Below are 27,321 nucleotides of genomic sequence, written 5' to 3' on the forward strand. Positions count from 1 at the left end.
AGGGCATGCTGTTAAAAGCGTTTTGGAAAAAGCCATGTCATAGGAAATCCTTATAATTGGATCAACACTTAGCATTCCATTAATGATAGTCTACAAGAAAAATGGAAAAGAGCTGAATCTGCTTCTTTCAAAAGAAGAGAAAACCAAAATATTCTGAAATTTCAAATATTTTCCCATTTAAAAAAATTTGGGACATATTTTTCTTTGTGAAAATGCTTATTTGGAGCAACATATTTTTGAACTTGTCAAATGGGAGAGAGTACTAAGAAAGGGTGTCCTAAAAAGAAAATTTTTAAAAGTCTGCTTTTCCTGCTGGCTGTCCTACTTAGTTGGACATTATTTACATCCAACAGATCTAAACTGCTCTCACTGGAGGTTGTAGCTATTGATCCACAATTACAACTGGTTCCAGAGTGCATTTTTAATCTTGCTTTTTTCAGGGATTTGCTGCATTGATGTTTTTCAACCACAGGACTTGTCTAAGCACAAAATTTGTAGATTATTTTTCTTTATGAAGGAAATATAACAAGCAGTATGTGTAACATTGTTTTGGTGCTTGTTAGCTGGTAATGTTTAATCAGCTGTTGTGTTTAACTGCCAGAAACTTGAATCCAAGTTATTGTCCTATATATTCTGTATACTGTCCATATCTGTGTATTCTATATAAAGTATATTATTTATAGACTATAACTGAATTTCTATTCATCTATTTTTGTAAATATTTAGCTTAAGAAAAAAGAATCCTCTACCTACTTACATTATCCATATGCAGAGCATGAATGTAAGCATTAGTCAATAGCAGTATCATGGGAACAGTTCTTGCTGTATAGCCTTAAATACATTTTTGTCATGTCCTTTCTGCACATTCTTCTCCACATATGATTTTCATGGCTCTTTATTAGACCTCTGATGAACTCCAGACATCCTCTCTCTGTGCTAGAGAAGGATTTTTTTTTTGTCAGTTATAAGTGGAGTTTTTATTGTATGTTCTTCCTGCTTTTCATAATGGATTTCATTTGGTTATTGATGCAGGTCCTGGAACACAGCTTACAGGAAAGGAATCTCCTTTGTTACTCTACCCTGTAATTTCATGTTGGCCATCAGACCGTGCTTATCGAGAAGGTAGGGTAGTTGCTGTTTATATTAATTGTAAGGGCTCCTTTACTTCAGAGAGTTGCCAGTTTAGCAATCTCATTCTTGCTTGGAATAAGCTCTTGGGAATGTTAACTTCATTTGGTTCTCAAATATACAAAATCAAGTGAAACATCGCTTATAAAAAGTTCTCACTATAAACACATAGAGAATTGAATGCAACCAATTATTTGGGGTGTTCATGCTAAGTATATAAAATATTAATATTTTAAATTGAATCATGTATGTTTTCTAATAACCTTAGAAACAAGTAAATTTAAAAAATGTGCCAAATTTTTCAAAGATTCTCTTTGTATGGAATGTTCTTTCAAAATTGAGGTACCCCATTTCCACATTAAATTACTTCACTGGAAGAGGAATTCACAGAAATCACTGTCTCTATAATGTTTGTAATTCTAGGAGTGTATTAAATAGAATGAGCTTATGATTCTGGATACCCAATCACAAGAAGCATTTAGCAACTGCCATTGTGTATCCCTGATTTTAGTGTCACTGTGAGTAGTACACAACATGACATAAATAAGTGCTTTGAGGCATACGTAGCTGGAATCCTAGCTGACTTCAGAATTCTTTACAGCATATAAACACCTGTGTTATTTGTTACTTTTTTGCAGTGCTTAAATTCAAAGGCCACACACGTTTCCTTGAGTTCTTCGTTCAACTTTTGCACAAAGTCATGAATGAAGAGAAGTTTCAGAGTGTTCTGGAGTGGGCAGAGAGTGTGGAAAATAACTTGAAAAGGTAGAGCCCTGTTACAGTAGTAGTGAAAAACTACTGCTTAGGCTCATGAGAGTCACATTTACAAAAGAAACTCTAAGTTGTACCCATTAGAAGACCTATTGGGAGTAATTTCCATGACTTCTAGGCTGCAGAAGTTCCATGAACATGGATTACACAGCTGTTATTATGGGGTGCTGGCATAGCTTGGGAAGCTATGATGGGTTAAATCAAAAGCAAACTGATCAGGGCCTACTATAGTGTCAAAAAAAATCTGTGGGGAAAAGATAAATGGAGCCCAATTGTAGACACTTACCTGAGAAGATCCCATTTTTAAAAAAACACATCAGTATTTCTAAAATATGAAAGGCAAATAATCAGTGAAAATGAGATATATATTTTACGGAATACAAGAGGTTACAAGAGACCAAAACAGTAGGATGTGAAGAAATTATTTGCAAAATTCTGTAGTGTAATTTGGGTAATGAAGAAAATTTTTGATTTTACTAGGCATTAGGAAGGTAATATAGTTGTTACTCACAAATTCAGATTTCTGTAATAAACCTTGAAAATTAACACTTCCTATTTTCTTAAGAGGATGAAGGAAAGAAAGTCTTTTGAATTTAAAACTGCAAATGAAATCTGCAGTTTTAAATTCATTGTCCATGATGTGCTCTATATGTTCCCAAATATAATCTTATACTATGAAAGGAGTTTAACATGATGATTATTATGATGATGATTTTAAAAATATTTTTCATCAGGAGGAATGAGAGCTTCCTTGGTACTGATGGAATTTCAGCACAAGCAAGATCTCTCACTCTGGGAGAAAGCACAAGTGCTGCAGAAGTTCAGAAAGTGAGTTTTATTTTTAAGGAGTTATGTGTTTTTACTGGGTAGCAATACCATAAGAACAAAATAAACTTTCAAAAATTGTCTCATAAAATCTCATCTAGAGATATCCACAGTTCCTAAAATTTGGAATACAAATTCTAGTCCTCAGCTGACCTCTGCACTTCTGAAACCAGGAAGAAATGATGACATGGGATTCATCTGAAAGACCAACAATTGTGAGAATTTCAGATAAGTCAAAATAAGGAATTCTGAAATCAGAAGAAACTTGCCTTACCCAACTCCCTTTAAAAGAACATGGTGGTAATAGGAAGTGTCTTGGGTACCATCACATTCAGAAAAGGAGATCAGCTCAGGCCTTTTTGTACAATATGTACTTAGATTTTTTTATGAGTAATTGTTCATGGTTAACTCCTTGTGCAGATGTTCTAATTGCACAGTAAAGGCTTTTTGTTCAGAATTATTTTAAAATAATTTTTTACTTTTACTGGAAGATACTAATAATCTTAATGGATTTGTATTATTTTTCAGGAAGAGCTTTCTCCTTCATAATCCTCTAGTAATGTTGAAATACTGCTAGCATCTGAGATTAAGAAAAGGGTTTTTCTGTCTTCATTTTTGCATTGCAAAGTTTTACTGTTTATAATATTAGGAAAAGAACTATCATTATTTCTGTGATGGAAACACTGGTATATGAAAGAAAATCTTTAGGGACCTGGCTGACTTCTTTGTGTCAGGCCTTTGACATGTGCTTTCCAGAAAAAATGGTGATGTTTTCTGGAATTTTTAAGTACTTCTTTTGCAGTCTTATTTTGACAACCATTTCCAGAATTTTTTTAAATGTTCTGTTCCAACAGAACATTTTTTTTTTAAATGTAAGCCAAACTGCTCTATACCTCAGGTGATTGATAATGTAGGTATAAATAATTATGTGAAGTATATTTAAGATTTTGACGCAAGACTTTTTTTTTAAAGGGAAAGAATACCTCACCTTCAGGGAAACCAAAGGCATCACCTTCAAAGAAAGCAACAAAACAAGCTGTGTCTAAGAAAGGACCTCTCAGAGAGTATTTAATGAAAAATCCAGATACAATGAAATCTTCAGAAACACAAAAGTAAATGAACACAGTTTTCAGGCTTATATACAGAAAAAAATATTTTGACTGGAATTTAGATTACAATTAAGTGTGTATTTTAGTTTTTGTATTATAACAAAGAGACTAGTTTCTGCACAGTCCTCTCATTTTCCTGATGTACTTTAGTATAAAATTGGTTTCCACTCAATGAAACAAAATCTGTTGCATTTTGGTTTAATAGCTGTTAATGATTTCAAGTTTTTGTATTAATAATCAAAGATTGTATTTCAGTTGTGTTAGCTTGAGCATGTTGATTCATCAAGGTGGAAAAGCTCTGATAATCTGAGTATTTTAATGCTTTTCAAACTGTGTTGGGGAGTTTATCTGTTACAAAGCTAATAAAAATATTTATTATTAAATAAATAACTTAATAGTAGTAGTAGTTTCAGAATGATTTTTGTGGACCTTGTGCTAGCCTTTTTGGACTATCTGTCTTGTAGCTTCCCCAGAACTGTTTTTTGGAAAAAAAAAGTAATTCACCTCTTCTTTTGGCAAGTATTTGTTTATATTTGTTTAACTTGCCAATAACATTACCTTCTGACCTAAAAGAATGTGTAGTACTCATAACTTGGTCCTTTGGTCACTTACAGTAATTAGCAAATAGGAAACTATAAATATTTGCACATAAGCAATCATGTAACTGATTCTGGAAGTGTCTTAAATAACCTAAAAAAAGTTTCCATATAATCTTCTAAATACTCACCTAAACCATCCAAAAATGTTATTATTCCTGCTTGACAGAAGAAATCCTACCTTACTCAAAATGATTTTCATGGCTTTCAGCAGAAGAGAGGATGTTTAACCTATCTTGGGTTTTTGTCAGCTACTCTTTTGTGTCTTACATAACAGTAATGCTGTATAATATAATCAAAATTGTATGTGGTATAATATTCTGCCCACATTTTAAAGGTGAAAAATAGGCAGAAAAATAATTTAGATTAATAAAGGAATCAGTTTACAGTTAATTTTTAAAAAATGAGATTTGGTTTGAATATAGCATTGTATGTTTGTCAAGTAATGCAGAATTTTTTCATCTCTCAGGGAAACCTTAAAAAACTTTGGCTGGAAATTAAAAGCAGGCATCCAGATTTGAAATACTATGTTCTCTTCATACTGAATGTGCTTCACTAGCAAAGCAATAAAAAAAACCAAAATCCAGATTTATAGTATAATAGAAGACCCTCCTGAATTGACTTTGAAGCACATTATATTTGCTATAATAATCTGTACGATTCAGGGACAAATAACTTCAAAATGATCTAAACTGTTTAAAGTACTGAGACAATTATCTTATGGAAGCTGGTAAAATATAAAATGGGATTTATTGAGTGTTAAGTGCACGCAAAGAGGGAAAGCACAGTTGCTTTTCTTGACTAAAGCAAAAGTCTTTTATTTAGAAATATGTCATATGCTTATGCATATTAATCTGGAGAGATGCAACAGAATATCTGTGTATCTTTACCAGGACTTTTTTTCTAGAGCTTCAAGAAAACAGTTTCATTTCTTGCTACTTCATATGTTTTGGTTTAGCAAAGCCAAGGATAAGTTGAAGAAATTGGCTCATGAAACCTTAGTGATGCTGCTGACTAAGTATGTAATCCGAAGTCACTTTTGTCAAATGTGTCTTGAAGAGATGCCCTGGAAGTCTCAGATGAATATCTATCTGGCCCTTGCACACTACCATCTATTTCAAAAGAACCTGGAAGGGCAATATAACATTGGAATTAGTGGTTCACAGCATCTGGACAGGTACATCTTACTGCACTATCAGTGATTGCTATTAATAGAGATTATTGTGTTATTGCTGTTACTGCAGACAGATCTGACATACAATATATATATTCATATTCATATGAACAGTTCAGCTTTCAAATACAAATTACTTGTTACTATGTAAAAAGTTTTGCTTTCCATCCTGTGGACATCAGGCACAGTTTTGGTTGCTAACTCCATTGGTGAGATGAAAGCTTTGAAATATACTATACTAAGTTATTTTTTGGTTCCTTATAACATTTGGCTATCATTCATTATTTCTTATTTCTGAAGCTACTGGAAAGTAATCACTTCTGAGACACTGAATTTTGTGTATGTACATAAAAATTCTTTTTGATATCATATATGGAGGGTTTTTTTGTGTTTTCTTCTTTCTCCCATTTTGCACTTTCTCCCATTTTGCAGTTACAATATTTTGGATCCTGAGATATTCTCGTTAAACAATTCTGGCACTGTATTGGCAAGGGAAGCTGCAGATGATAACACAGGAAAACCAACTCCTTCTCTCCCTGAAAAGTCAGAAGAGACTGAAACCCAAACCTGTAAGAATTTTTATTGGTGCACAACTGAAATCAGTTTCAACTTAACTTTTTGTTTCTCTTGATTTCTGGCTCTCTTGACCTCCATTATTAGTTGTCCACGTCACCTTTGGAAAAACAGTCAGTCATGCCAAGACATAGAAGATATTTCTAGGTTTCCTCCTATTGTCATCCATTTTTTTTGGCATACCTAGTATAACAGAAGTCATAGTAAGTGATGTGGCATATCTAATAATTCTGAGCATTTTTTAATGTGTTAATAAATATGTTACATTTTATCAATTAGTTATTCTTTATCCTATAATTTATTAGTAAGTTTGTAAGTTGAAAAAAGAATAATGATACTAGCTTTAGGTTTGCAGATACCAGACTACCTACACATCTTAAATTGATAATATTTGGAATTATTCTGAATGCATTGATAATTTCTTTCAGTTTCTGAGGCTTGTAACTGATTGGTAGTTTCCTTTACATTTCCTAGCAGGTCAAAATTTCCCTGGGTCATTCTGTAAGTAGTTTTTAAAGTTATAGACTGAAGCTTATTATTATCTTTCAAATTATAAGTAGAATTTAATTTTCCTTCTCTACTGCTTTCTCCCCAGTGTTTCCCTCTGTCAGAAGCTACCTCAGGAACAATTTATTTTCTACCACTTTTATTTAATTTCTCTGTGTTTCACATTTAACATTTATTATTATACTAGCTATTTTTAATCTATGAGGTTCCAATAGGAGCCAAAGGGCTCCTATCTGTGGGTAATTGTGAAATGCAGGACTTTGACTTCCTCAGATGTCAGTGGTAGTGTACAAGTCAGCACAAAGTCTGCATAGGCTCCAGAAGTTCAACAAGTAATCACAGGCCTGGTCTTTTCAATATCTCTTCAGGGACACATTCTTGCCATGGCAGTAAAGATCAAATTTCTCCTGTATTTCCATGTAGGACTTCCTTAGGTAAAATCAGCTGTCCTCTTTGCCTTCTCCAAGGAGGTGTGACAAAAACTAGCACTTGCATTTCTCTGTCTCACTGGTTCTCTTTGCAGCAGACTACTTTTACAGAAACACCTTTGCCTTGATGCTTACCAGTCACTGAGACACACTGAAATTGGCTGAAACCTGATAAAAGTCCTCTTTACTATCTCTGAGCATTTGCAGCTTAAAAGAATTATGTGAAATGTGTAGTTTGCCATAGAGTTCAAGTATTATATAGGAATTAGCTTCTGCCTGAACCCTATAGTTCAGATATTACCATATTCCATTACCATGAACCTTTCCCTTTCCCCTTGGGGGATATTTGATAGTGAATTAAATAATGAAGGAATTCTACACATACCACAGAATTTATCAGAAATCCTCCTTTCTTCCTAGCATCTACTTTAAGAGGTTTCTGTTTAAGAAAGATTCTGACAAGCTTGCCAAGAGATTTCTTGTCATGGTGATTTCTTCCTAGAACTTAAATGAGGATTGTGTTTTGACTTTGAGGCTGAAAGCTATTTGGTACCCATTAGTATTTTGCTCAAACTCGTTTTCATCCCAATTCCTAAGAAAAAGCATAGTGTATTTTAAATATCATAACCTTACAGACATGATAACCTTAACATTGGCATTTCCCAACATTTAAGTATTTAGCTGCCACAGGAAAATCCTAGCTGATTGTTTTTTTCTTTTTTTTTTTTTTTGAGAACTTCAACTCAATTTTAACAAGGGAGCTTTTTGTTTTCAGCCACAGGTAAATCTCCTAAAACCAGAAATAAACAGAGTCGAACTCCTCGAAGTCGAACAGCAAAGACCGACAAACAGGATCAGGTTCCATCAACTGCCCTTTTACTGAAGCATTTTTCAAGCATCTTCTTGCATTTGAAAAGAGCAGTGGTAAGATGTGGTTGGTTTCTTATTAAACTATATATTACTAAGTAGTATTAATTACTAAGTATGAGTAATTAATGCATTAAGCATGTCTTGCAATACTTACTGCTTTTTACATGAAATGACCGCAGGAAATTAAAAGTAAATTCACTGTTTAAAAGTAATGTTTTCTCATCTTCTGAAAAATGTCCAAGTACAATGTATGAAATGTCAGACATATCACCTATCATAATATATATTGTATCAGACATTCAGTAATTTATGTAATTGTTCTCTTTTTCATTCCACCTTTGTAACTTTCCTTCTCATGTTTGTTAAATTTTTCTGAAAATACTTGCAGATTTAACTTTCTCTTTACAGGTCTTAGTGAATCTCACACTAGAAACAGGAGAACCAGTGGTTGAAGGGAAATGCAGACTAACTACTCTTCCCATAAAACCTTCTAAACCCAAGTAAAAGCACACCTATAGGTGGTGTGAATTAATTTTTATTTCTTATACTTACACCAAAACCTACAATTAAATTCACTTATAGTCCTCCTATGAAAAGGTAAAAATTAAGGTTTTGTAATGCCTAGACTGTAATTCTGAAAGACTATTTATGCCTAAGTTTAGCAATAAAAGAATGAAGCTTTTAATTTCTGCCTTTCCAAGCTATAGTTATATTTTGAATGGTATACACAGGTTCTTGCTCACCGTGGTGGCCACTGGACATTGCTTCAAAATGCTTGTCGAGATCTTTGGAGCTATACTCAAGAATTTCAAGTGATTGCTAACCAGTCACGTTCCCATATGGGTGCATTTCCCATCACCTGGGATCTTCTTTGCAACACCATCTGGTTGCCATTTTATTTTGCATCAGACATGATCATTGATATGATAATTGACCTACAAGCAAGCAGTTCTCTTAAGGTAAAAATTGTTCTATTAAGACAACTCTTGATTATCACATTTTCACTGGAGAGAGTTTTCGCTTTCTTGCATTATATTCTGGTATCTTCAAGTTACTCTCTGTAACAAGTTTTTTAGATGATTACAGTAGTTTCTGATCTCTGTCATTGATTTGTCCTAAAAGCACATTTGAAAATAACAGGTATAATAATGTTTCTTGACTGTAGATTGTGGATCCCGAAGGAGAGTTTTGCATTCCCAGTTGTTTAGGAGGTATTGCGGATGAGAATGGTGGTTCTAATCTTCACCCCCAGCCTCCCATAGATGATGTGAATGTGGTTGACCTGAGATGGATATGCAATCTGGTTCTTAAAACAATAGAATTGTTATATCATATGAAGAAGTGGGAAGCACTGGTGCACATAGCTGTACAATTTAACATATTTACACAGTAAGTTATACCAGCTCTAAAAAACCCCAAAAAAGTTAATATTATATAGTTTATTATACCATTATATTGCCTAATTACTACACTTTGTTTTTTTTTCCAGTGAGAGGTTCACAGAACAAGTGAGTCCACTCCTGGTGTATGCTCAGAGGCAGCTGCTGGAGAGAATACAGCAGTTCAGTGGCTCAGACAGCCATGAATCTCATTTCACAAAATATCAGTCTGATGATGCACAAAAGGTGAAACACAGATTTCTTTTTGGGGCACTGACTCATAATGTGAGCTAAATGTGGAGAAGCACTTTCACTGATTAGCTTAATATGCTCTCTGATATGTTCCCAAATAGTCAATTATAACAAATTAGTGAACATAATTGATTGAAGTGCATGAAAAGGCTTGTATGACATGATTCCAAGAGCAGCAGGTGACCCAGAGGACATTTTTTCCATGCACAACGCACCCATTCCATATTATAAGCCTAAATCTAATTTCATGTTATTTCTTGATGCCACTCTTTTAACCTTAAAATATTTATTTGGATATTGCTTTGCTTCTGCTTTGGAACACTGCTCCAAAAGTTAATAAAATTGAGTTAAACCAAACACACACAATGCCGATTAAAAAACTTTAAAAAACTTGATTGCCACCAAAAAAAAAACCCTAAGCAGCTCAGCAAGTTCCTCTCATTAAAAGCTGTGGCTCTATCTATTTGCTTAACAGTGCCAGTAGGAAATTTTTCATTGAATTAGCTATTAGAAATTAGTTTCCCACTGTTTTTTTAAATGTAAGGTTTATTCCTAAGAAGTTTTGCTGAAGTCAGTTTCACTGTGGATATTTTTAGGATATTTCTATCACTAAAGTAAAGAGAGGACTTGAAGGAGAGGAGGGGGAAGTGGGATTTGGAGTACCAAAGAGGTTTGTTCTGGACATGGGGTTCAGGAGCCATGGCCTTACCACAGCACAGCGGTGCCCAGGGTGTGCAGGGACTCTGAAGTCGCCTGTGGCTCACAAGGGCAGGTCAGGAGCTCTGTTCTCTGTTTCCTACTGGCTCTCTCTGGCCCAGCCATTCAAACATGGTTCTTTGTCTGTAGAAGGGCACCACAGCATAGTGGTACCCTCATAGTGCTGGTAACTGAGCTGTGGAAAAGTAATCATAATTTAAAAAGACAGCTTACAGATTAAAGACTAGTGTTAGGTAATAGTAGTAAGGATTTCAGGTAAGAAATTTGGAGTTTATGGTTACATTTCATAAATAAATGCCATTCAGAGAATTGTAGAACTAGTTCTGTTGATCCTTCTGCTTCTAAAGTGGTGTAACTACATTAGCAAGGTAAAAAGTCTTTTGTGGATTAGTCCTTTATAGAAGTCTGGAAGTTTGCTTCTCTGCCAGTTAGGCTGCTGTGGTTACTTGCTTAGAGCTATTTTGTACCTCTGTATTTAGCATTCCATTGTGTTTCCCAGGCAACATGTCCTTTAGGCATGCTTAGTGACAGGTTCTGTGCAAGCATGCATTCATCTGGAAAAAAAAAGGTGGAATATTTGCAGAACATCAAGGAGTTGCTAATGATTATGGCAAATACCAAGTAAGAGACAAGTTTAGTGCAGTAACTTTGAAACACTTATATGCAATATTTAGGTGTGAATGTTTCACCTCTTACTGACAAAAGTACTAGTTACAGTTACGGGCCACTGGTGTCTTTCTTAATTAGTCCTCTTTTATTTTGTCATGTGACTGAGTATATAGGTATTTAACGGTAAGAACTAAATGTCAATTTTTCTTAATATTATTCAGTTCTTATGAAACAAATCCTGCTTTTTAGATGAGATGCAGAAACTACATAGGGTACAAATTACAGCTGCCTGTTGCTCGTTCTGCCAGTGAAGGGGTTTTTCCTGGATGCTTTTTCAAACCTCCAACAAATAATGATTGTACAGGTCAGAGCACAATTCAGTATTGTGTGTTCTCTTTTCTCCCAGAGTTTTGTCTTTGTTTCATACTGAATTGTTTTTATAAATTCTGTTTCTGTTCCTTATCATAGTCTTCCAATTCTCCTACAATTTGTATTTTATTATAAACTGAGCTTTGTCTTCAAATTAGTGTTCTTGATATTTTGGATGTATTGTAATGTTGTCAAGATCTTTCAGAATATATTCAGACTATGTCTGAAAGCAGAGAAAAGCAGGTGCCAGATAACCTACAGCCTGTGAGGCAGCATGGGGGTCTTGGTCCAGCTTTGTTTTGTTATTTTTGGATATCCAGCAATGTACTCCTAATTTAGTGTGAATAGCACTGTTATTGACAGAATAAATGTTTCTGGTGGTTAATAATTTGCTATAATTCATAAAGCAACAGCAAGAAAAGGGGAATATTTTAATATGCTTTAGTTTTGATGTTATGAAAATGTTCAAGTATGTTTTACAGGCTGATTTACTAACATTATTTATTTACATATTACGATTTTTTTCTCCATAATTATTAATTAGCTTTAGATCACAATCAAGCAAAAGCCCTAGTTTGTGTGCCTCTTGATGTGAATGATACACTGAAATGTTTTAAAGAAACTCTAGAAAAATCTAAATATCAAAGCAGAGCACTGAGACACAGCAGGAAACTACTTTCATTATTTCTTGCACACACACAAGGTGAGTGCTTCATTGAAGTGTTTTGCCCTTAATAAAGTGCATATGCAGTTAAAATAGCAAAGAGTGAAAGGAACAGATTTTTCTAAATTCAAGTTTAGTTACTGACAATTAGAAAAAAAATAGAATATGAAGTTAAATTTGAAGTTCTATAAGCACAAGCTATAACCCTTATTTCCTATGATTTGTCTAATAGTTGGATGATACTTATTTTTTCCATGCAGCTGTTTCACCTGTCTGTCTGCAGCCATATTTCTGTCAGAGGACTGACTGGTAGATCTTTCCAAGTTTATTTTCATTAACAGAGCACATACCCTTTGGTTACACTGACCAATGAATTATGTCCAATGAGTTTAATTAGGAGACACACAGAATTAGAGCATAGGAAACTAAATGGAAATAGGGTACACAGGAATTTTGTATTAGTTTGATTAACATGTTTTGGAAATATTTGGGGTGGTAGAAATATAGCAAACTGATCATATAAACAACTGATTTTATCATATAAACAAATTGATCATATAAATCACTTTTCCTATCTAGAAAATGCTGGAAGAGCAATCAGCAGTCCTATCTCTTCAAGCAGGAAGCTGAAATTTAGCATGGTAGATGAAGTGATATTTCTACCGACACCGTGTGACCTTTCTCAAGAAAAATATAATTTCTCCAGTATGGTTGAGGGCAGACCGATACCAAAGTCACACCTTTCAGTAATTATATCTTCCTATGAACAAACAATAGGTAATTTTTTTCATAAATTTCTGCTTGCAGATCAAAAGTAACAACATTCTGCCTATCTATGTTTATGTATGTTTATTCCAGTGGTATTTTTCCTCTGTCAGACAGCTGTAACTCTCTGAAGGCTGGTTTCTAGGAAAGTACAACCTTCTTCCTCTCAATTGAGGAAATCTGCTTTAGATCCTAAACAAGCCGCTAGTTGGTTCATAATTGTTATGGTTATCTCATTTTATGAAAAAGCATTACTTCAGTGGTGTTGTGCTGATTAATCCCCAGTTCAGAATTTGATATAATGTTTAGCAGATTCATTTTAATTCCATGACAGTTTTTTTTTTCCTAGCAAACAGACTTTAGATTCTGTGTATTTGGATATGTGACTTAGTTACTTGGTTTCCATCTTACATTCTGGCCTGGCTTTACTCATACAGTCACAGCTCCTGATTTTGCTGTATGGCTAAACAGGTCAAGTGCAGTAGCTCTAAGTGGTTTTATTTGCAGCATAGGTTCCAAAAATGTGTCTGTGAGAGTGTTTCTGTGCTGTATGCAGGCAGAGTTGTTTAGCAGGGCCAATGACCTTCTTTCCAGTTTATCTTGTGAACAGGAAGAAATTTGAGAGGCCTGACAAAACAAAAATACAAAAGATTAAGTAAACAGGTCCATATATCTTATTTTTGCTTTCAAAGTTAGTTGTAATAAGAAATGGTACATTTGAAGGTAAAATGTACAAGACCAATAAATAAAAAAAAATTCATGCATTGAATTACATGTGAATTCATGTCTACTCATGCCAAATTTGTGCAAGGTTCAGTAACCTTTTTAATGATATGATAATTTTTTTTTTAATTGATGAAAAATAAATTACAGGAATCCTTGAAATGAGTAGCCAGAGAGACCTCAAGGTACAGGCTCTACATGAACTTGGAAATCTTCACTTTTATGCTGGAAATAAAAGGTACATAGTTACTGGCTTATAAAAGAGCACAGTTTCATTTTTTTAAATTCTCACTCCTATACCTCTTAACTGTCTCGTAAGTTCTTGTGCTGTCCATTTGTTCTTTCATCTAACTTACTATTAGCTGTATTTTGAGAGGGCTTTTTCCTATACATTGTTTATTTTTCTTAGCTACCTAATTGCCGTTGAGCAAATTAATGATACATTTTTATTTTAAAGAAGTAATGTCTATGGCTTGATAATTTAATTTGAGTCCAAATAAGTCCCTTGACCAGGAATGGTATCTCTTTTTTTTTGTTATAGAAAATGTACTTCAATTTTTGACCCAATCAGAATTAGTTAAATCTCAGGCAATAAAGAAAAAACGAAGCAGATCTTATCTTCCACTTGGGAAAATGTCAGCAATATGATGGTATTTTTGATGTTACAGAGCTGCTTTTAAATACTGGTGTCAATCCCTTGATGAAACACTCAACATTGCTGATGCTCTTAACACCTGGCAAGAGTTAAGTTTTCCAAAAGATGCTAGAGACTGCTTTGCAGTTGGAAGATCAACTGATATGAGTGAGAAATTTCTTTCTCAGGCTGGAGCTTGGGGATGTTTACATGCAGCAGTCCTAGTGGCTAAGATAGCTCAGTAAGTATCATACCCATATATGTATTTCTATCCTGTTTTAAACAAATTGCTCATCCAAGATATGAGGCAACTTCAAATTAATTAAAGACCAATAATGAGTTGATATAAAAAGGACTCATCAAAAGCAGAGTAGTTCTTCCTTTTAGGGAGAAATTTGCTTCTTTGAAGAATATTGGTTTTTCCCTTTTCTAGAGTGCTCATCTTTGATCATAAATGCAGCTGTATGTTATATGGAGAGATCATTAAAAGAAAACAAAATGATAAAAAGTCATAAGTGCAAGGATTTTACAGTCATATGATATTTTGATTGAAAATCAATATTTTCCAAGTTACTGCATGTCTTAAATATTAATGTATCTTGAGGTCAGATTTACTGCCTAAAGTACTAGCTTTCTGGTGAATTAGAACTAAATGAAATTTTATTTACTGTATAAAAATCTACCATCAATAAATATTTCCATCCAGTACTCCTTCACTGCTGGTAAAACACTGTGTATGTAATTCTGAGCTGTTCCTCAATGTATTGTACAAAATATAAATCTAGACGTACCCAAGGCAGCATTAAATGACCTTAGAAATGCTATAAACCATGAAAGGGCAGAGTTTCATCTTTGAGTAAATTGCCTTACCTGTGAAGCAGGTTGTATTAATAGCACTGTAAAATATAAGCCAAGGTAGCTTTGCAAGTAGTAGCATGGGTATTTCAGAATGAAGTGGCATTGCCACACTTAGAATTAGCACCCAAAAGGCAAAGGAGTGAATTTAACTTGATTAAAAAGGACATCTCTTTTAATTCAGAGCTGTGGCTCAGTCTCGGGTCCCGTTAGGTGAGACCAAGTGCCCAGCTGCCTTTACAGGTGTTTGTGGCACCTATCTGCTGCACTGGATACTATCCCTGTGCTGCTAATATGTCCATCCCAAATCCTGGCAGGATTTGGAGGGAGCTGTCCTCCTGGCTTCTCCCTCAGGTGTTTCTTTTGTGTTTAGATCTGACTTGGGCTGTTAAACATCTTTCTCTTGAGTTGTTCTTTCTACAACAACTTAATCATAGGCTGTAAAATGCAGATGAAAGGATTCTAATATTGAAGTAAAGATTTCTAGGATTGTTAAGTAAAGATTTCTAGGATTGCTTCCAGGACGGTTTAAGGCTCTGGTGAGATACTGTGGGGGAATCATTACATTTAGCTAGACACCTGCCATGTTAAACTCCATGTATTAGTTATCTTAGGCTTCCTTTTTGGAAAGAAATACACTTTAAAGTGTGAGTTGCCTAATCTGCTTTATGTTTTTAGTTTTGTATGAGATGGAGTTTGCACCTAGATTGCCTGTGTTTCTCCTGTAAGTTTGAAGATAGTCTAGACAAAGGGAGTTGTCTAGACCATCTTTGGTCAAAAGCTTCTTTGCATGGTATGGCTGAGCACCTATTTAAAAACAGGCAGTTGTTTTCAGTAGAAAAACATCTAAATTGTGTTAGTATTATTATCACATTAGACTAAAAACCCAAGGATTTTAATAATTTATATTGATGGGTACATTAATATTTCTTATTATTTGTTGTGCTTTAGGTATATAACAACATCAAAGATAAGATTAAGAACAAAATACTGCTATTTTTCTGCAATGCTTTTTAAGGTAAGAATGCAATTTCAGTTCATTTTCATGAAGTTAACAAATTGCTTCTAAAATGACCCTCTGTTGAAATAATTCTTTTCTTGTTTTGGTGGTAAAGGAAAAATGGAGATCACAGGTAGTTGACAATTTATGCATATTAGATACAATGTTTTTATTCTTTGATTTTTTTAACATTATTTCTATATTATAGCCTAAAAATTATCACTTCAATAGGAGGCTAGAGTGTCTCAGAGAAAAAATACTGAAAAGGGAAGATGACTAAAACATTTGATAGTCAAATATATTTTTCTTCTCTTGAAGTGTTCTGCTCAGGAAGAGCTGGATGGCATCAACAACAGCAGAGTGCTGTCTTTTATATCTGTAGAGTCTTCACAGATTGTCTTAAATTTTCAACCAAGAGCACAGACTCTTTAGAAAAAAGCAATTTTTGAATATTTTTTAGCACTGAAAAATACTAGTTTGTAATACTAAAATCTGAACTCTATAATAACTTTGCTGTAAAACCAGAGGATATTAAAAATGATCCTGTTTCACTCACAAAGAATATAACATCATTAAAATTAAGTTTGCAGACTTTCAGAAAAAGGACCCATAGAGAAAAAAACAATGTTTCAGTTTGCTTTTAAATGGAAGTTAAGATGTCAGTTTCAAAAGTAGCGCAGGAAAAAGAACTGCAAGTATTCTGCCAGTTATACTCTACTGGGATTGATGATTACTCATCCCAGTGCAGCTTAAGGAGCTTATCTGGTTTCTCCCAAAACCAAGCAGTGTCACTGTCTGATATCTTGTGTCATGATTGTGACTGTGAGACCTGTCTGAGGCCACATTGGAAAACTTACTAAGTTCACCAAAGGGAGAGCAAGTTGAGGAAACAAAGGTAAAGGAGAATTTTTACTTGCTTCTAGCACTGTAATTGCTGAACAATTACAAAGCAGAACAATGGCGGGTCCTCCTTTCGACAGAAATGGTAGCAAGCATTTGTTCCAGCTGTATAACAGTAGAAATAATTGTGACTTGACTGAAGTGGGTCTGATATTAATTGGGATAGAAGCAGCTTGCAGCGTGATTGTCTTGAAAAATATAATCAATTTCTGTCACGGCACTGCAAGAAGTTCAAGCTGTAATTTTTTCCTTGAATTGGAAAGCTTTTATAACCTTGTTTAAATTTCACCTCTGGTGTAGGCTTTAGGCTTGTTAATATCTCCGATCTGAGTGTAAATGCAAATTTCTCTAGGATATAATTGTTAATTATGCCAAGATAAACACAATTGGGAAGGAATATCCAACATCAGATACAATGTTAGCATTCTTCCCTTTTTAAGAGAGAACATTTAAATTATTTCCTTGAATTTCATATTAGTTTTTGGTTATATGATTTAAGCTGTGCTAGCTGACCTAGTTAAAGGTGGAGCTAGAGTGAAACAAACATTGAACTGGCTTTATAGTCAGCAACTCTCCCAGAAATTATTAAATTTCATATTAGCTTTAAGTTAAATGATTTAAGCTGCACTAGGTGATAAGCTGCACTGTCTGACCTAGTTAAAGGTAGAACTAGCTTTAAACTGGCCCTAAAGTCAGCAGCTCTCCCACAAACAATGGCAGGCACACTGTCCTTAGACTCTTTACAGATAGTTTATTTCTCCATCAACTTCACACATAAAACATTTTCTCTAGGAATGTATTCAATATTGTGGCTGGAATCAGCTGAATAATTAAGGCATTGATGGAGTTGTGTTTATGAAGTCATTTATGAGTTGAAGTTTATGGTGTCTCACTAATACCTGTACACCTTTTCACAAATAATTCATTGTTATTACTTTCAGACCCTGTTTAGAGCTTCTCTTCCCCATCCAACATCTGACTGTGACTTTGCACAATATGAAACAAATATTCTTATTCCTGGTATTGACCTTTTCTCTGATCGCTACAGAGCTGATATCTCTACTGTAGTTGCAAGTCTGAATTTCATTATGTTTGAACTACATTCTGTGAAACAAAATTTAATAGTAAGTATTGTTTTTATGATCTGGAAATGATTTTTAAGACACCTAGTCTTACTTTCTTGTGTGGGTGTATTTATGAGATAACCTCATTAGCAAAATACCCCTATGGCTAGTTTCTGTGGCACTTAAACAAGGTATAGCTTGCTGCATACAGGTTTTAGAAAACACAGGAAAATTTTTTATTCTGGAAGATAACACATGGTTTGTTTAGCTTAGGCATTTTAGAGGAAATTTTCTATTATATGCTACTTAAAATACACTCTACAGAAAAATACTTTAAATGCAGTATGTCCAGAATGCTTTCAGTACTTCAACTTCCAATAGATAAAAGTCCCTTTTGCCTTTCTCCTTTCCACGTTCTCTTATTCCTCTGTATTTTTATTCTTTTCATAACTTCCCTCCTATTTCCTCCATTTAATGTCTGACCATTTCCACTTTAATCCAGCTTCCTTCAAAGATGCAGTGCTGTACATTAGAATAAATAGATTGAATTGATTACTACTACTGAAAAAGGTGCAAAACTCTCTCTTTTCTAATTTGGTCCTGTATGCACCAACAGAATTTCCTGTCAGGTGATTATTTTATGCCTCTGTAAATCAAACATGACAGAAAACTCTCCATCTGAAAAAGTAGATAGATTTTTCCTGGTTTGATGAGTTGAATCCACTTATGACAAGGTCCTGCAAGTGGCAGAGCCAGTGCCAGGAAGGGAAAAGATTGCACGGCTGGCAGCAAGGAGGAACAAAGATTAGGAGGTAGGGATGGAAGAGGAGTTAGGAGGAGGCAGAAAGATATTACACTTTTTTTTGTCAGCAAGTCATTTTTTGGATTGATTTCTTTTGGAACTTCAGGCTAACTGCCATTGTTGCTTTTTCCCATTCTGCATTACTGGAGTTCACTTTGTTATTTAGCTTTGCGTAACTGTCCTGGCTGTGGGAGATCCAGTAAAATCTGGGAGCAGACAATTACCTGGAGACAGAGGCTCTTAACTTGACTGCTTGCTTCATATGGCTATGCACATCTTTGATTCTTTCTGCACTTTTGCCAGCAGAATATTGATCCAGTTCATGGATCATGCACAAAGCAATTGCAGTTTTAGCTGAATGAGAGCTTCATTTCCACTGAATGCTTATTGTGTGGGAATGTTTTGGATAGTGGGTGCTAAGTTGATTTGTCACTTAAATCAAAATACATAACATTCAAGTTTTATTAAAAATAAAACTTCAAAGACTAATTTTGTTGAACTACTTCAAATATCAATAGGAAACTGTATGGGTACAATTAAAACATTTGCCTCAAGCGTTTGTAATCCAAATTCAGAAGTATTAAGCTACATTATGAAAGCTTTAAGTGAATTTGACAAAAATCTAACAATGTTGTTAGCATTTTCTAAGCTTGAGGACATTTTAAAGTGAAGAAAAATGTAAAAGCTGAACAGTAATTAAATTTTGGAAGTTCTTTCATTTTCAATAAACACATAAATCTGTTAGAAAAGAATCTGCTTTTTCTGAAATATTGTATACCAATAGATCATAGAACCATAGAATGTTTAGGTTTGGAACGGACATTTAAAGATCTTATAGTTTCAACCTCCCATGCTGAGGGCAGGGATGCCTCCCACTAGACCAGGTTGCTCAACACCTCATCCAGCCTGGCCTTGAGCACTTGCATGGTTGGGGCATCCACAAGTTCACAGGCAACCTGCTCCAGTGTCTCACCACCCTCACAGTAAAGAACTTCCTCCTAATATCTAACCTAAATTTCCCTTCTTTCACTTTGTACCCATTACTCTTTGTCATATTACTATAGTTCCTGAGGAAGAGTCCCTCTCCAGCTTCCCTGTAGGCCCCCTTCAGATACTGGAAGGATATACAGTGTCTCTATACTTTAATAGAGCTCAGTTTTAAAATGTTTTTTGTTAGTTGTCTCTACAAAAAAAAAAATTAAAATGAATGTAAATAAATTTGTCAATAAGTCTCATCACCATCCACTTTATTTTACAGCTGGTATAATTTCACTTAGTTGCAGGACTTAATTGTTTTTATTTTAAAAAAGCTTGCAGAATTCTATTCTTCTGTTAGTTGTGTTGAAAAAAATATGGCATCAAAATGCAGACAGTTTTGGAAATCCCTTGTATCAACCTATTTCTGGTAGGTTTACTCAGTAATGATGTGGTGAAATACCCCACCTTGAACAGAGAGAATAATTTGGACAAACTTCACTTTGTACATTTGTGAATCACATACAAGGGGTTAGCTTTAGTGACCTGAAGAACTTTTTAACACATTATTCTTTCAGAAAGCATAAGAGAAGTGTTGGTGGTGTGTGATGGTCAAAGCAGTAATCTTATATTATCTATATACTTTTGATATGTAATTGCAATGTGTATTTCCATGGTTGTACCCTATATGATGTTTATGGCTGCATGACCTACTATTTTGCTACAGATTTTACCTCTGTTCACATTATACCAATATATTGTATCTGAGATTTGTAAGGACCCAGCTAAATGTATTGAAGGAAGAATCCTCAAGGTAATCAAATAAAGTTTCTCAAAACACATTGTATTTCAAGTAAACTTTTCGATTCTTTGTTTAATGTAGTCAATTTAATATTCATATATTTCTACTATGAAAAGTAGTGCTTTAAAGTTCAGCTGTTGCTTAGTGTTTCTTAGCACAGCAGATGGTAGGGGTACTGTCTAAATGCAATTATTATTTATATTCTCAAATTTAGTAGCATGCAGAGCTATTTAAAAAGTTTTACTGTTAATTTCCTACGTAGACTGTTGAGTGCTTCCATAAATTCTTTCTACTCTCTTTTTAATGAAGAGGAGCTTTTCTTTCTTTGGTCCAGACTTCTCACTTGTTATTTTTTATCTTGTTCCACTTTTCTTTGAAATGTTTTTTTAAGTGCAAAACATGAATTACTGTTTTTTCCCCAAATGTTCACTTCTGGATGTGTTCTTACTGTCATGGTAGAACAAGGTTCCATGAAATCTAGGAACAGATTTTTGTCTTTCCACTAATGTTCACCTTTTGTTGTTGTTGTTGTTTAAATAATTTGGGAGTTCTGTTGTTTTTTTTTTAAAGACATCTAATTATCAAGAGTTTTTAGAGTATTAAGAGTCAAAGTGACATTGTTTTTAGATATTTTCAGGAAATGTTGATATGGGCTAGGTAGAGTAGCTGAGTACTACAAGACTAAGATGAGTTAAAACTGTGAAACAGATTTTTTAAGGGGCTGAGCTTGGACAGGCAGTCAAAACTCTTAGCAGATGAAGCAAGTTCTTTCCCTTATTCAGGACGAAGTTTTTAAAGAATTTGCTTTTAAAGGTGAAAGACACATCTTTGAAATTATTCACTATAATATGTAAAAGATTTCTTTCCATTGAAGATCATTCTCCATCAATGTACTATTCTGGTTGCCAAATCTATTTGAAAATTACCTTTAAACACATTTTATTTTGAGAAAAAAGAATAATGAATAACATTCAAATCAGAGGCTTTGTCATTTTTTCATAGATTAAAGTACTTACAGATATAGGATTTTTTACGGAGGCCTTTCATGAGCTGTCTTTGCTTATTTCGGGAGAGAGAATTCCGTGGAAAATACCAGCAGGATACAGATGTACTGAACAAGTGCAGGTAAACACCAGAAAAGTATGACATTGAGCTGTAACAATCCATTTTTCTTCATGAAACTGCACATACTCCATATCTGCAAGTTGTTACATGTTCCTAAGGAAATCCTAATTTTCTTTGAATAGATGAATCAAATAGTAGGCTTTGAATGACATTAAAATCTCTCACTAAACAGCAGGAACAAAAATCAATTTTGAAATGTGTTTTATACACTGAGTACTGCAGATATTACTGTTGAAAAAACAGTAATAAAAAATGAAAAAACAGTGTGATTTCATATGCAGGTATGGAAAGTATGGATAAAGCTGACATGGGCTCTTGTGCCCTGGGGAGGGTGAGGGCAGCCTCAGGAGAGCCATATGCTGGGCCATAATGGCTATTGCTGCCCACAGAGCCTTGAACTCACATCCCCCCAGGTCAATTTGATTTTCCCTTTATCTGATCACTAATGTGCTACAAGGGTTGGAAGCTGTTAACAATTGACCTGGACTCTTGTCTTGCTGTAAGCATACCTGTGCAGGCAGATCAGGTTGTTGGGTAAGCCTCCTCTATAACCAGTCTTTCTTGCCAAAATAAGCTAATGATTTAATCCTGGACGAATGTAATCAAAGTCTTCCTTATCTGAGTGGTGCTTTTGGGTAGGTGATGTGACAAAAGACTTCTGGACAGAGCACCAGGTGAAATTCAGCATGAACAGTAGGAAATTTTTTTTCACCAAAAAGGTTGTCAAGTATTGGACAAGCTTCATGTTTGTTTCCTTTACCCTGAGTTATAGACAGTGAAGCAGAGCAAATTGAGTTAAATTAGCTGATTTGAAGGGAAATTTCCTTCTTCCCACCTTTATTAACTCATTGGTTTTATACTCATATTGTAACACATTACTTTTGCTTTTTCCATTTTGCAGGCCTCACAGAAATTTGATACCTCAAAATCTCTCATGACTGATACAAATTTGCAGGTAAAAAAAACCTGAAAGAGGTAAATGTTTTATGCTATACAAAAATATTTGCTTCTCTGTCTTAAGAGAAAATATCCTTGTTATTATTAAAAAATCCTGTAAATAGAAGACATATTCTTCTCAATAGATTACTATTTCCTAAATTTTCAATTTTATGACTGACCTCTCAATGGTAGGGCAGCTACCATTTTCACCATTTTTCACATGGGAGATCTAGTGTGTACAAATCTGTGGCTTTTCTGCGCAAAACACAGTCATGGAAGTATTCAGGCTTTGTTGTGGTATGGTCAGGTGCTTATCCTGCTAAATATTGAGAGTGTCAGGCTTTTAATGTTATAATTTCTCTCAATCGGAGTTGTCTCGAGAGACTTAACTCAGATGCGGGTTGAAGTCCATTTCTAGGGGAAAAAAAGAATTAAAATGGTGACTCTAAAAACCAGTGTCTAAACAGTCATTTTCTGATTTTATTTAAAATCACTGACTTATCCCTAACTTCTTTTGTGTTTTTCAGTTTTAATAATTTCCTTTTATTAACCTTCTTATGGAACCATTGAGCTGGTAGTGGTAAATGTTAGCAGAATGTGAAAAAGTTGTACCATTAAAGCAAATTGGTAAATTACAATCCCTATCTTGTCCCCTCCACTTTTCTCTCTTGTTTACAGTAAGCTTGTGTGTCTCCTACAACAGTTGCTATTACAGAATGGAAATGAGAAGTGTATCTTGACAGCTTTTGATCTCACTAGTTTCTGATTTATTTTGAAGTTGTGCATTATCTTTTGATTTGAGCACTTCACAGTATATGTGGTGCTGTTACTGGACTCACGATCTTGCAAATCTATGTAGACTTTCAACTTCTAAATTTATTAATCTAAAGTGAGACTATTAAACTCATGATAAAACAAGAATGCTAAAATGAATAACAAAAAGAGTCTATGAAATATGCTAGAATGATGTGATACAATAATTTTTTTTCCTTTTTTAACAGCAGACTTTTCTTTGAGTTGAGATTTTTGAACTACAGATTCACCTACAATGCAGAAAACTAGAACTTGCAGTGATAATAGCTATAACTTCATAGATGCACCTTGTGCTGTAAAACCAATCTCTGAGGCTGTAGCAAGTGCTACTGAGGGATGAATTTGGAAAAAAACCCAACTCATTCATAATAAATGAGAATATTACTAATATTATTCATGTTAATTGTTGATTCGTGTCATTATTAATAGAAACAGAATATGTCTTAAACAAGAAAAGTGTAAAATGTGTCATTTCAAATAATCCCAGTTGTTAACCTTCTTGTAGGTACTGGAAGATACATTTAATTGGAGTCTGTCTTTAACAGTGGCGCCACTGTGCAACCCACAAATGATGAATAAATTAACCTTAGCCAAAATGCATCTCATCATTTGTCTTTCTGCCACAATAAATAAGATACCTGAAAAAGTTGAAAAAAATTTATATTTTGTTGACAACAACTTGCCAGAGCCAAGCAAAACTACAGCATCAAATGTAAAAGGTAATTATAAGGATGGTGGAAAAGTTTATTTATATTCTTTCAAGCTTTTTTTTTTCACTTTTAACTGCATATGAGTTAATATGTCATACTATGAACAATATTAATTTTAAATGTTGCTGAAAAAATTCAGTAATTATTGAAATAAGCAGTAAGACTTGTTAAGGTTCTTTTATTATTCTTCTACTACTATTATTATTAATTTGTTTCATTATTACTTATTTTGATGTTGAAAGTCCCAGTTGTAAGTAGAGAGAAAAGGACTATGTTCTTCAAATTACTGAGAATGCTTTGGTTCTGCATCTGTAATCTGAAATTTTATCTGCAATGTATTTGGCAGTTGATGCTGATCAGGATTCAAGACAACAGGAACAAAGAGACAGAATGGTGCATCTTGTTGACTGTAAAGATGAATTAAATATGGCCATGCTGAAGGTAATTTTGATTTTTAGGAGAAAAGGATTAAGAAAATGCAGATTGATCCAAAAAACCTCGTTAATGCCTTCACTGTAAAAGAAATTATGATGAGAGGATGGTATGAAAAATGAAACTGTAAATTTCTGTTTCTAATTTGACTGTAGCCTTACTAGCTGTGCACAGTGTTGACAATTTGGTGTAATCATTTTTCATTTTTGGTGCATCATTTTTTAAATGATGGGAAATATTTCCACAATCAGATCTCAGTATGACTATTTCAGCATAAAGGGTAAAGTCAATGGGATTTCAAGAAAAAATAATCTCCTTTCAGAGAGTTCCATCTGTAGAACATCAGAGACTCTTTGATGGGCCAATATGCTACACAAATAAAAAAGCATTCTCTACCGTTCTCATGTGTGAAATATTTCAAATTTTTCATGTAGCTCCTTCTGGTACTTTATTTTGAAGAAAACATGCAGCTTATCAGCTTTTTTGTTTGAAGGGGTTTTTTTAAGTTGGATTTTGTTTTGTTTCATTGTAAACTTTATGCTTGCCAGTTTCACATCACAAAGAGACCAAAATAAAGGGCTGACATATTCTTCATTCAGAGGGGCTATTCCCTTTGGAAGTATCTCCTTTTGGCCATTTCTGTTGTTCTTCTATTATTTCTAGAGAGTCCAATATTGTTATTATTAGATTTCTAAAGTCCATACCTCTCTGGTATATTCTCATGGCTGCAGATCTTCACAGCATGGACTCTTTCTTCTGCATGCTGTTCTCTCAGGTCAGGGCTCCTCCAAGGCTCTCCCTGACTGGCTATCCCGCCCCCTTTTATCCTGGTCATCTTCATCGGTTACAGCTGCAGCCCAATTAAGGACATCGCAGCTGCAGCCCATCGAGGGCAACCAGGACCTCTGGGGCAAAGCCTCTATACAGTTATTTAAATACAATACATATCCTCTACTATATTTCCCCCTTTGTTTTTACTTAAGTTAACAGTTATACAGATGTTTAAATACAATACATTTTCTCATGACTCACAGGCCATGTTCAACACCCACATTCTCCCATGACTCACAGGCCATGTATAACCCACATAGCTCCTTGCTCAAGGGCCATACTCTTTCACAGCTCCCTGACCCAAAGGCTATGTTCCGTCGCAGCTCTTGGCCGCCACAGCTCTCAGCTGTCTTATCTTCTGCTAGCAACCACCGCAGCTCTTGGCTGTTCCGTCGCAGCTCTTGGCCGCCACAGCTCTCGGCTGTCTTATATCGTCGCAGCTCTTGGCCGCCACAGCTCTCGGCTGTCTTATGTTCTGTTAACTATCACGTCGGGGTCACCACTTGTTGTTCTTCTATTATTTCTAGAGAGTCCAATATTGTTATTATTAGATTTCTAAAGTCCATACCTCTCTGGTGTATTCTCATGGCTGCAGATCTTCACAGCATGGACTCTTTCTTCTGCATACTGTTCTCTCAGGTCAGGGCTCCTCCAAGGCTCTCCCTGACTGGCTATCCCGCCCCCTTTTATCCTGGTCATCTTCATCGGTTACAGCTGCAGCCCAATTAAGGACATCGCAGCTGCAGCCCATCGAGGGCAACCAGGACCTCTGGGGCAAAGCCTCTATACAGATATTTAAATACAATACATATCCTCTACTATAATTTCTACAAACAAACAAAAACCAAAAGTATGTTTGGAGAAGAGAGGATGATTTTGTATGGCAGTTGGTATAGGTCAAACGCTAGAAACATGAAAGTTTTATTATAATTTGAAAATAGCAACTTGAAAATAGCTAAAATAGAAATGTTCATTTGAATTGAATAATGCTCAATTAAGAGGCATAATATATTTCTTACTCTTATTTTTTCTTTAACTATTCTATTCTTTTGGAGGAGTTTTTATGGTTTGCTTTTCTTTGTGATTTTTTTTTTAAGTCGAGCTCTGAATTTTGATCAAAATAATGTATTGGATGATGCAAACCTTTAAATTAGTTTTTAATTCTGCTGAAAGCTCCACAATTGAGACTTAATTTAAAATTAACTTCTTTTTAGATGTGTTTTTCACAGCTTCCTACAGATTTTTTGATCAGAAAGACTGTTAATTATAGTTGAACTTTCAGGATAAATACTGCACACAAAAATGTCAAAATATAGCTAATAAAGAATGTAATACTTCTTTTGACATCTTTAAAGTTGTTTTTAATATTGTATTTATTATTTAAATTACTAAGCATAGTGAAAGTGTTGTATAAAATCATCAAGTATAACTATTAGATAAGAATGGGAAATTAGCGAATCGCATTGCTAAGCCTTAAAATATGGATTTAAGCATGCATGGCAATAGTACAGGTACAGTTAAGATGTTGCTGATTTAAACACAGTGATTCTGAAAACCTGACAAAAGCAGAATTACCCACCCCACCCCCATTTATAGAAAAGGCATGTTGCACTTAAGTTGATTTATTTTAGGATGCAGGGATAGCAGGGTACACAGAAAAAAATATTTCTAAAGAAAATTTTAGTTTCTTTAATTTTTGAAATCATAAAATGCTGTGTTCTTCTCTAGGGGATTTTATTGACAGAAGCTGAAGAAACTCTTAGCTGTCTTGTACAGGACATACAGGAAAAATATGATGGGGACATATCTCTGTATTCTGTGGAAGACTTAGAGGCTTTTATTGAGGCCAAACTTGAGCTTGCTTCTATTTCTTATCAAAGGCATCAAGCACCTCTCAGGTAACTAATACTATGAACAACCTTATCTTGCACAGCCTTCACCACCAGTGATTAAAAAAATAATTTCTTTATTACTACATCA

At 34.5% G+C, this 27,321-nt stretch overlaps 1 protein-coding gene across 1 annotated transcript in view; it reads left to right on the forward strand.

The window, feature by feature from the left end:
• CFAP54 (cilia and flagella associated protein 54) overlaps nucleotides 1-27,321 on the forward strand; it is a 128,231-nt gene that overhangs the window by 70,307 nt on the left and 30,603 nt on the right. The window contains exons 35-57 of the mRNA XM_036401171.1: nucleotides 1,033-1,122; nucleotides 1,767-1,893; nucleotides 2,634-2,727; nucleotides 3,697-3,836; nucleotides 5,388-5,606; nucleotides 6,036-6,172; nucleotides 7,887-8,035; nucleotides 8,713-8,940; nucleotides 9,147-9,370; nucleotides 9,471-9,606; nucleotides 11,188-11,302; nucleotides 11,852-12,010; nucleotides 12,551-12,748; nucleotides 13,610-13,697; nucleotides 14,128-14,334; nucleotides 15,900-15,966; nucleotides 17,790-17,972; nucleotides 20,417-20,503; nucleotides 21,494-21,616; nucleotides 22,518-22,571; nucleotides 23,874-24,087; nucleotides 24,425-24,519; nucleotides 27,070-27,239. Coding sequence (XP_036257064.1) covers nucleotides 1,033-1,122; nucleotides 1,767-1,893; nucleotides 2,634-2,727; nucleotides 3,697-3,836; nucleotides 5,388-5,606; nucleotides 6,036-6,172; nucleotides 7,887-8,035; nucleotides 8,713-8,940; nucleotides 9,147-9,370; nucleotides 9,471-9,606; nucleotides 11,188-11,302; nucleotides 11,852-12,010; nucleotides 12,551-12,748; nucleotides 13,610-13,697; nucleotides 14,128-14,334; nucleotides 15,900-15,966; nucleotides 17,790-17,972; nucleotides 20,417-20,503; nucleotides 21,494-21,616; nucleotides 22,518-22,571; nucleotides 23,874-24,087; nucleotides 24,425-24,519; nucleotides 27,070-27,239 — 3,304 coding nt within the window. The remainder of the gene's footprint in view (nucleotides 1-1,032; nucleotides 1,123-1,766; nucleotides 1,894-2,633; nucleotides 2,728-3,696; nucleotides 3,837-5,387; nucleotides 5,607-6,035; nucleotides 6,173-7,886; nucleotides 8,036-8,712; nucleotides 8,941-9,146; nucleotides 9,371-9,470; nucleotides 9,607-11,187; nucleotides 11,303-11,851; nucleotides 12,011-12,550; nucleotides 12,749-13,609; nucleotides 13,698-14,127; nucleotides 14,335-15,899; nucleotides 15,967-17,789; nucleotides 17,973-20,416; nucleotides 20,504-21,493; nucleotides 21,617-22,517; nucleotides 22,572-23,873; nucleotides 24,088-24,424; nucleotides 24,520-27,069; nucleotides 27,240-27,321) is intronic.

This window comes from Molothrus ater, chromosome 5 (genome assembly GCF_012460135.2).
Source record: "Molothrus ater isolate BHLD 08-10-18 breed brown headed cowbird chromosome 5, BPBGC_Mater_1.1, whole genome shotgun sequence".
In the NCBI taxonomy this organism is placed as follows: Eukaryota; Metazoa; Chordata; class Aves; order Passeriformes; family Icteridae; genus Molothrus; species Molothrus ater.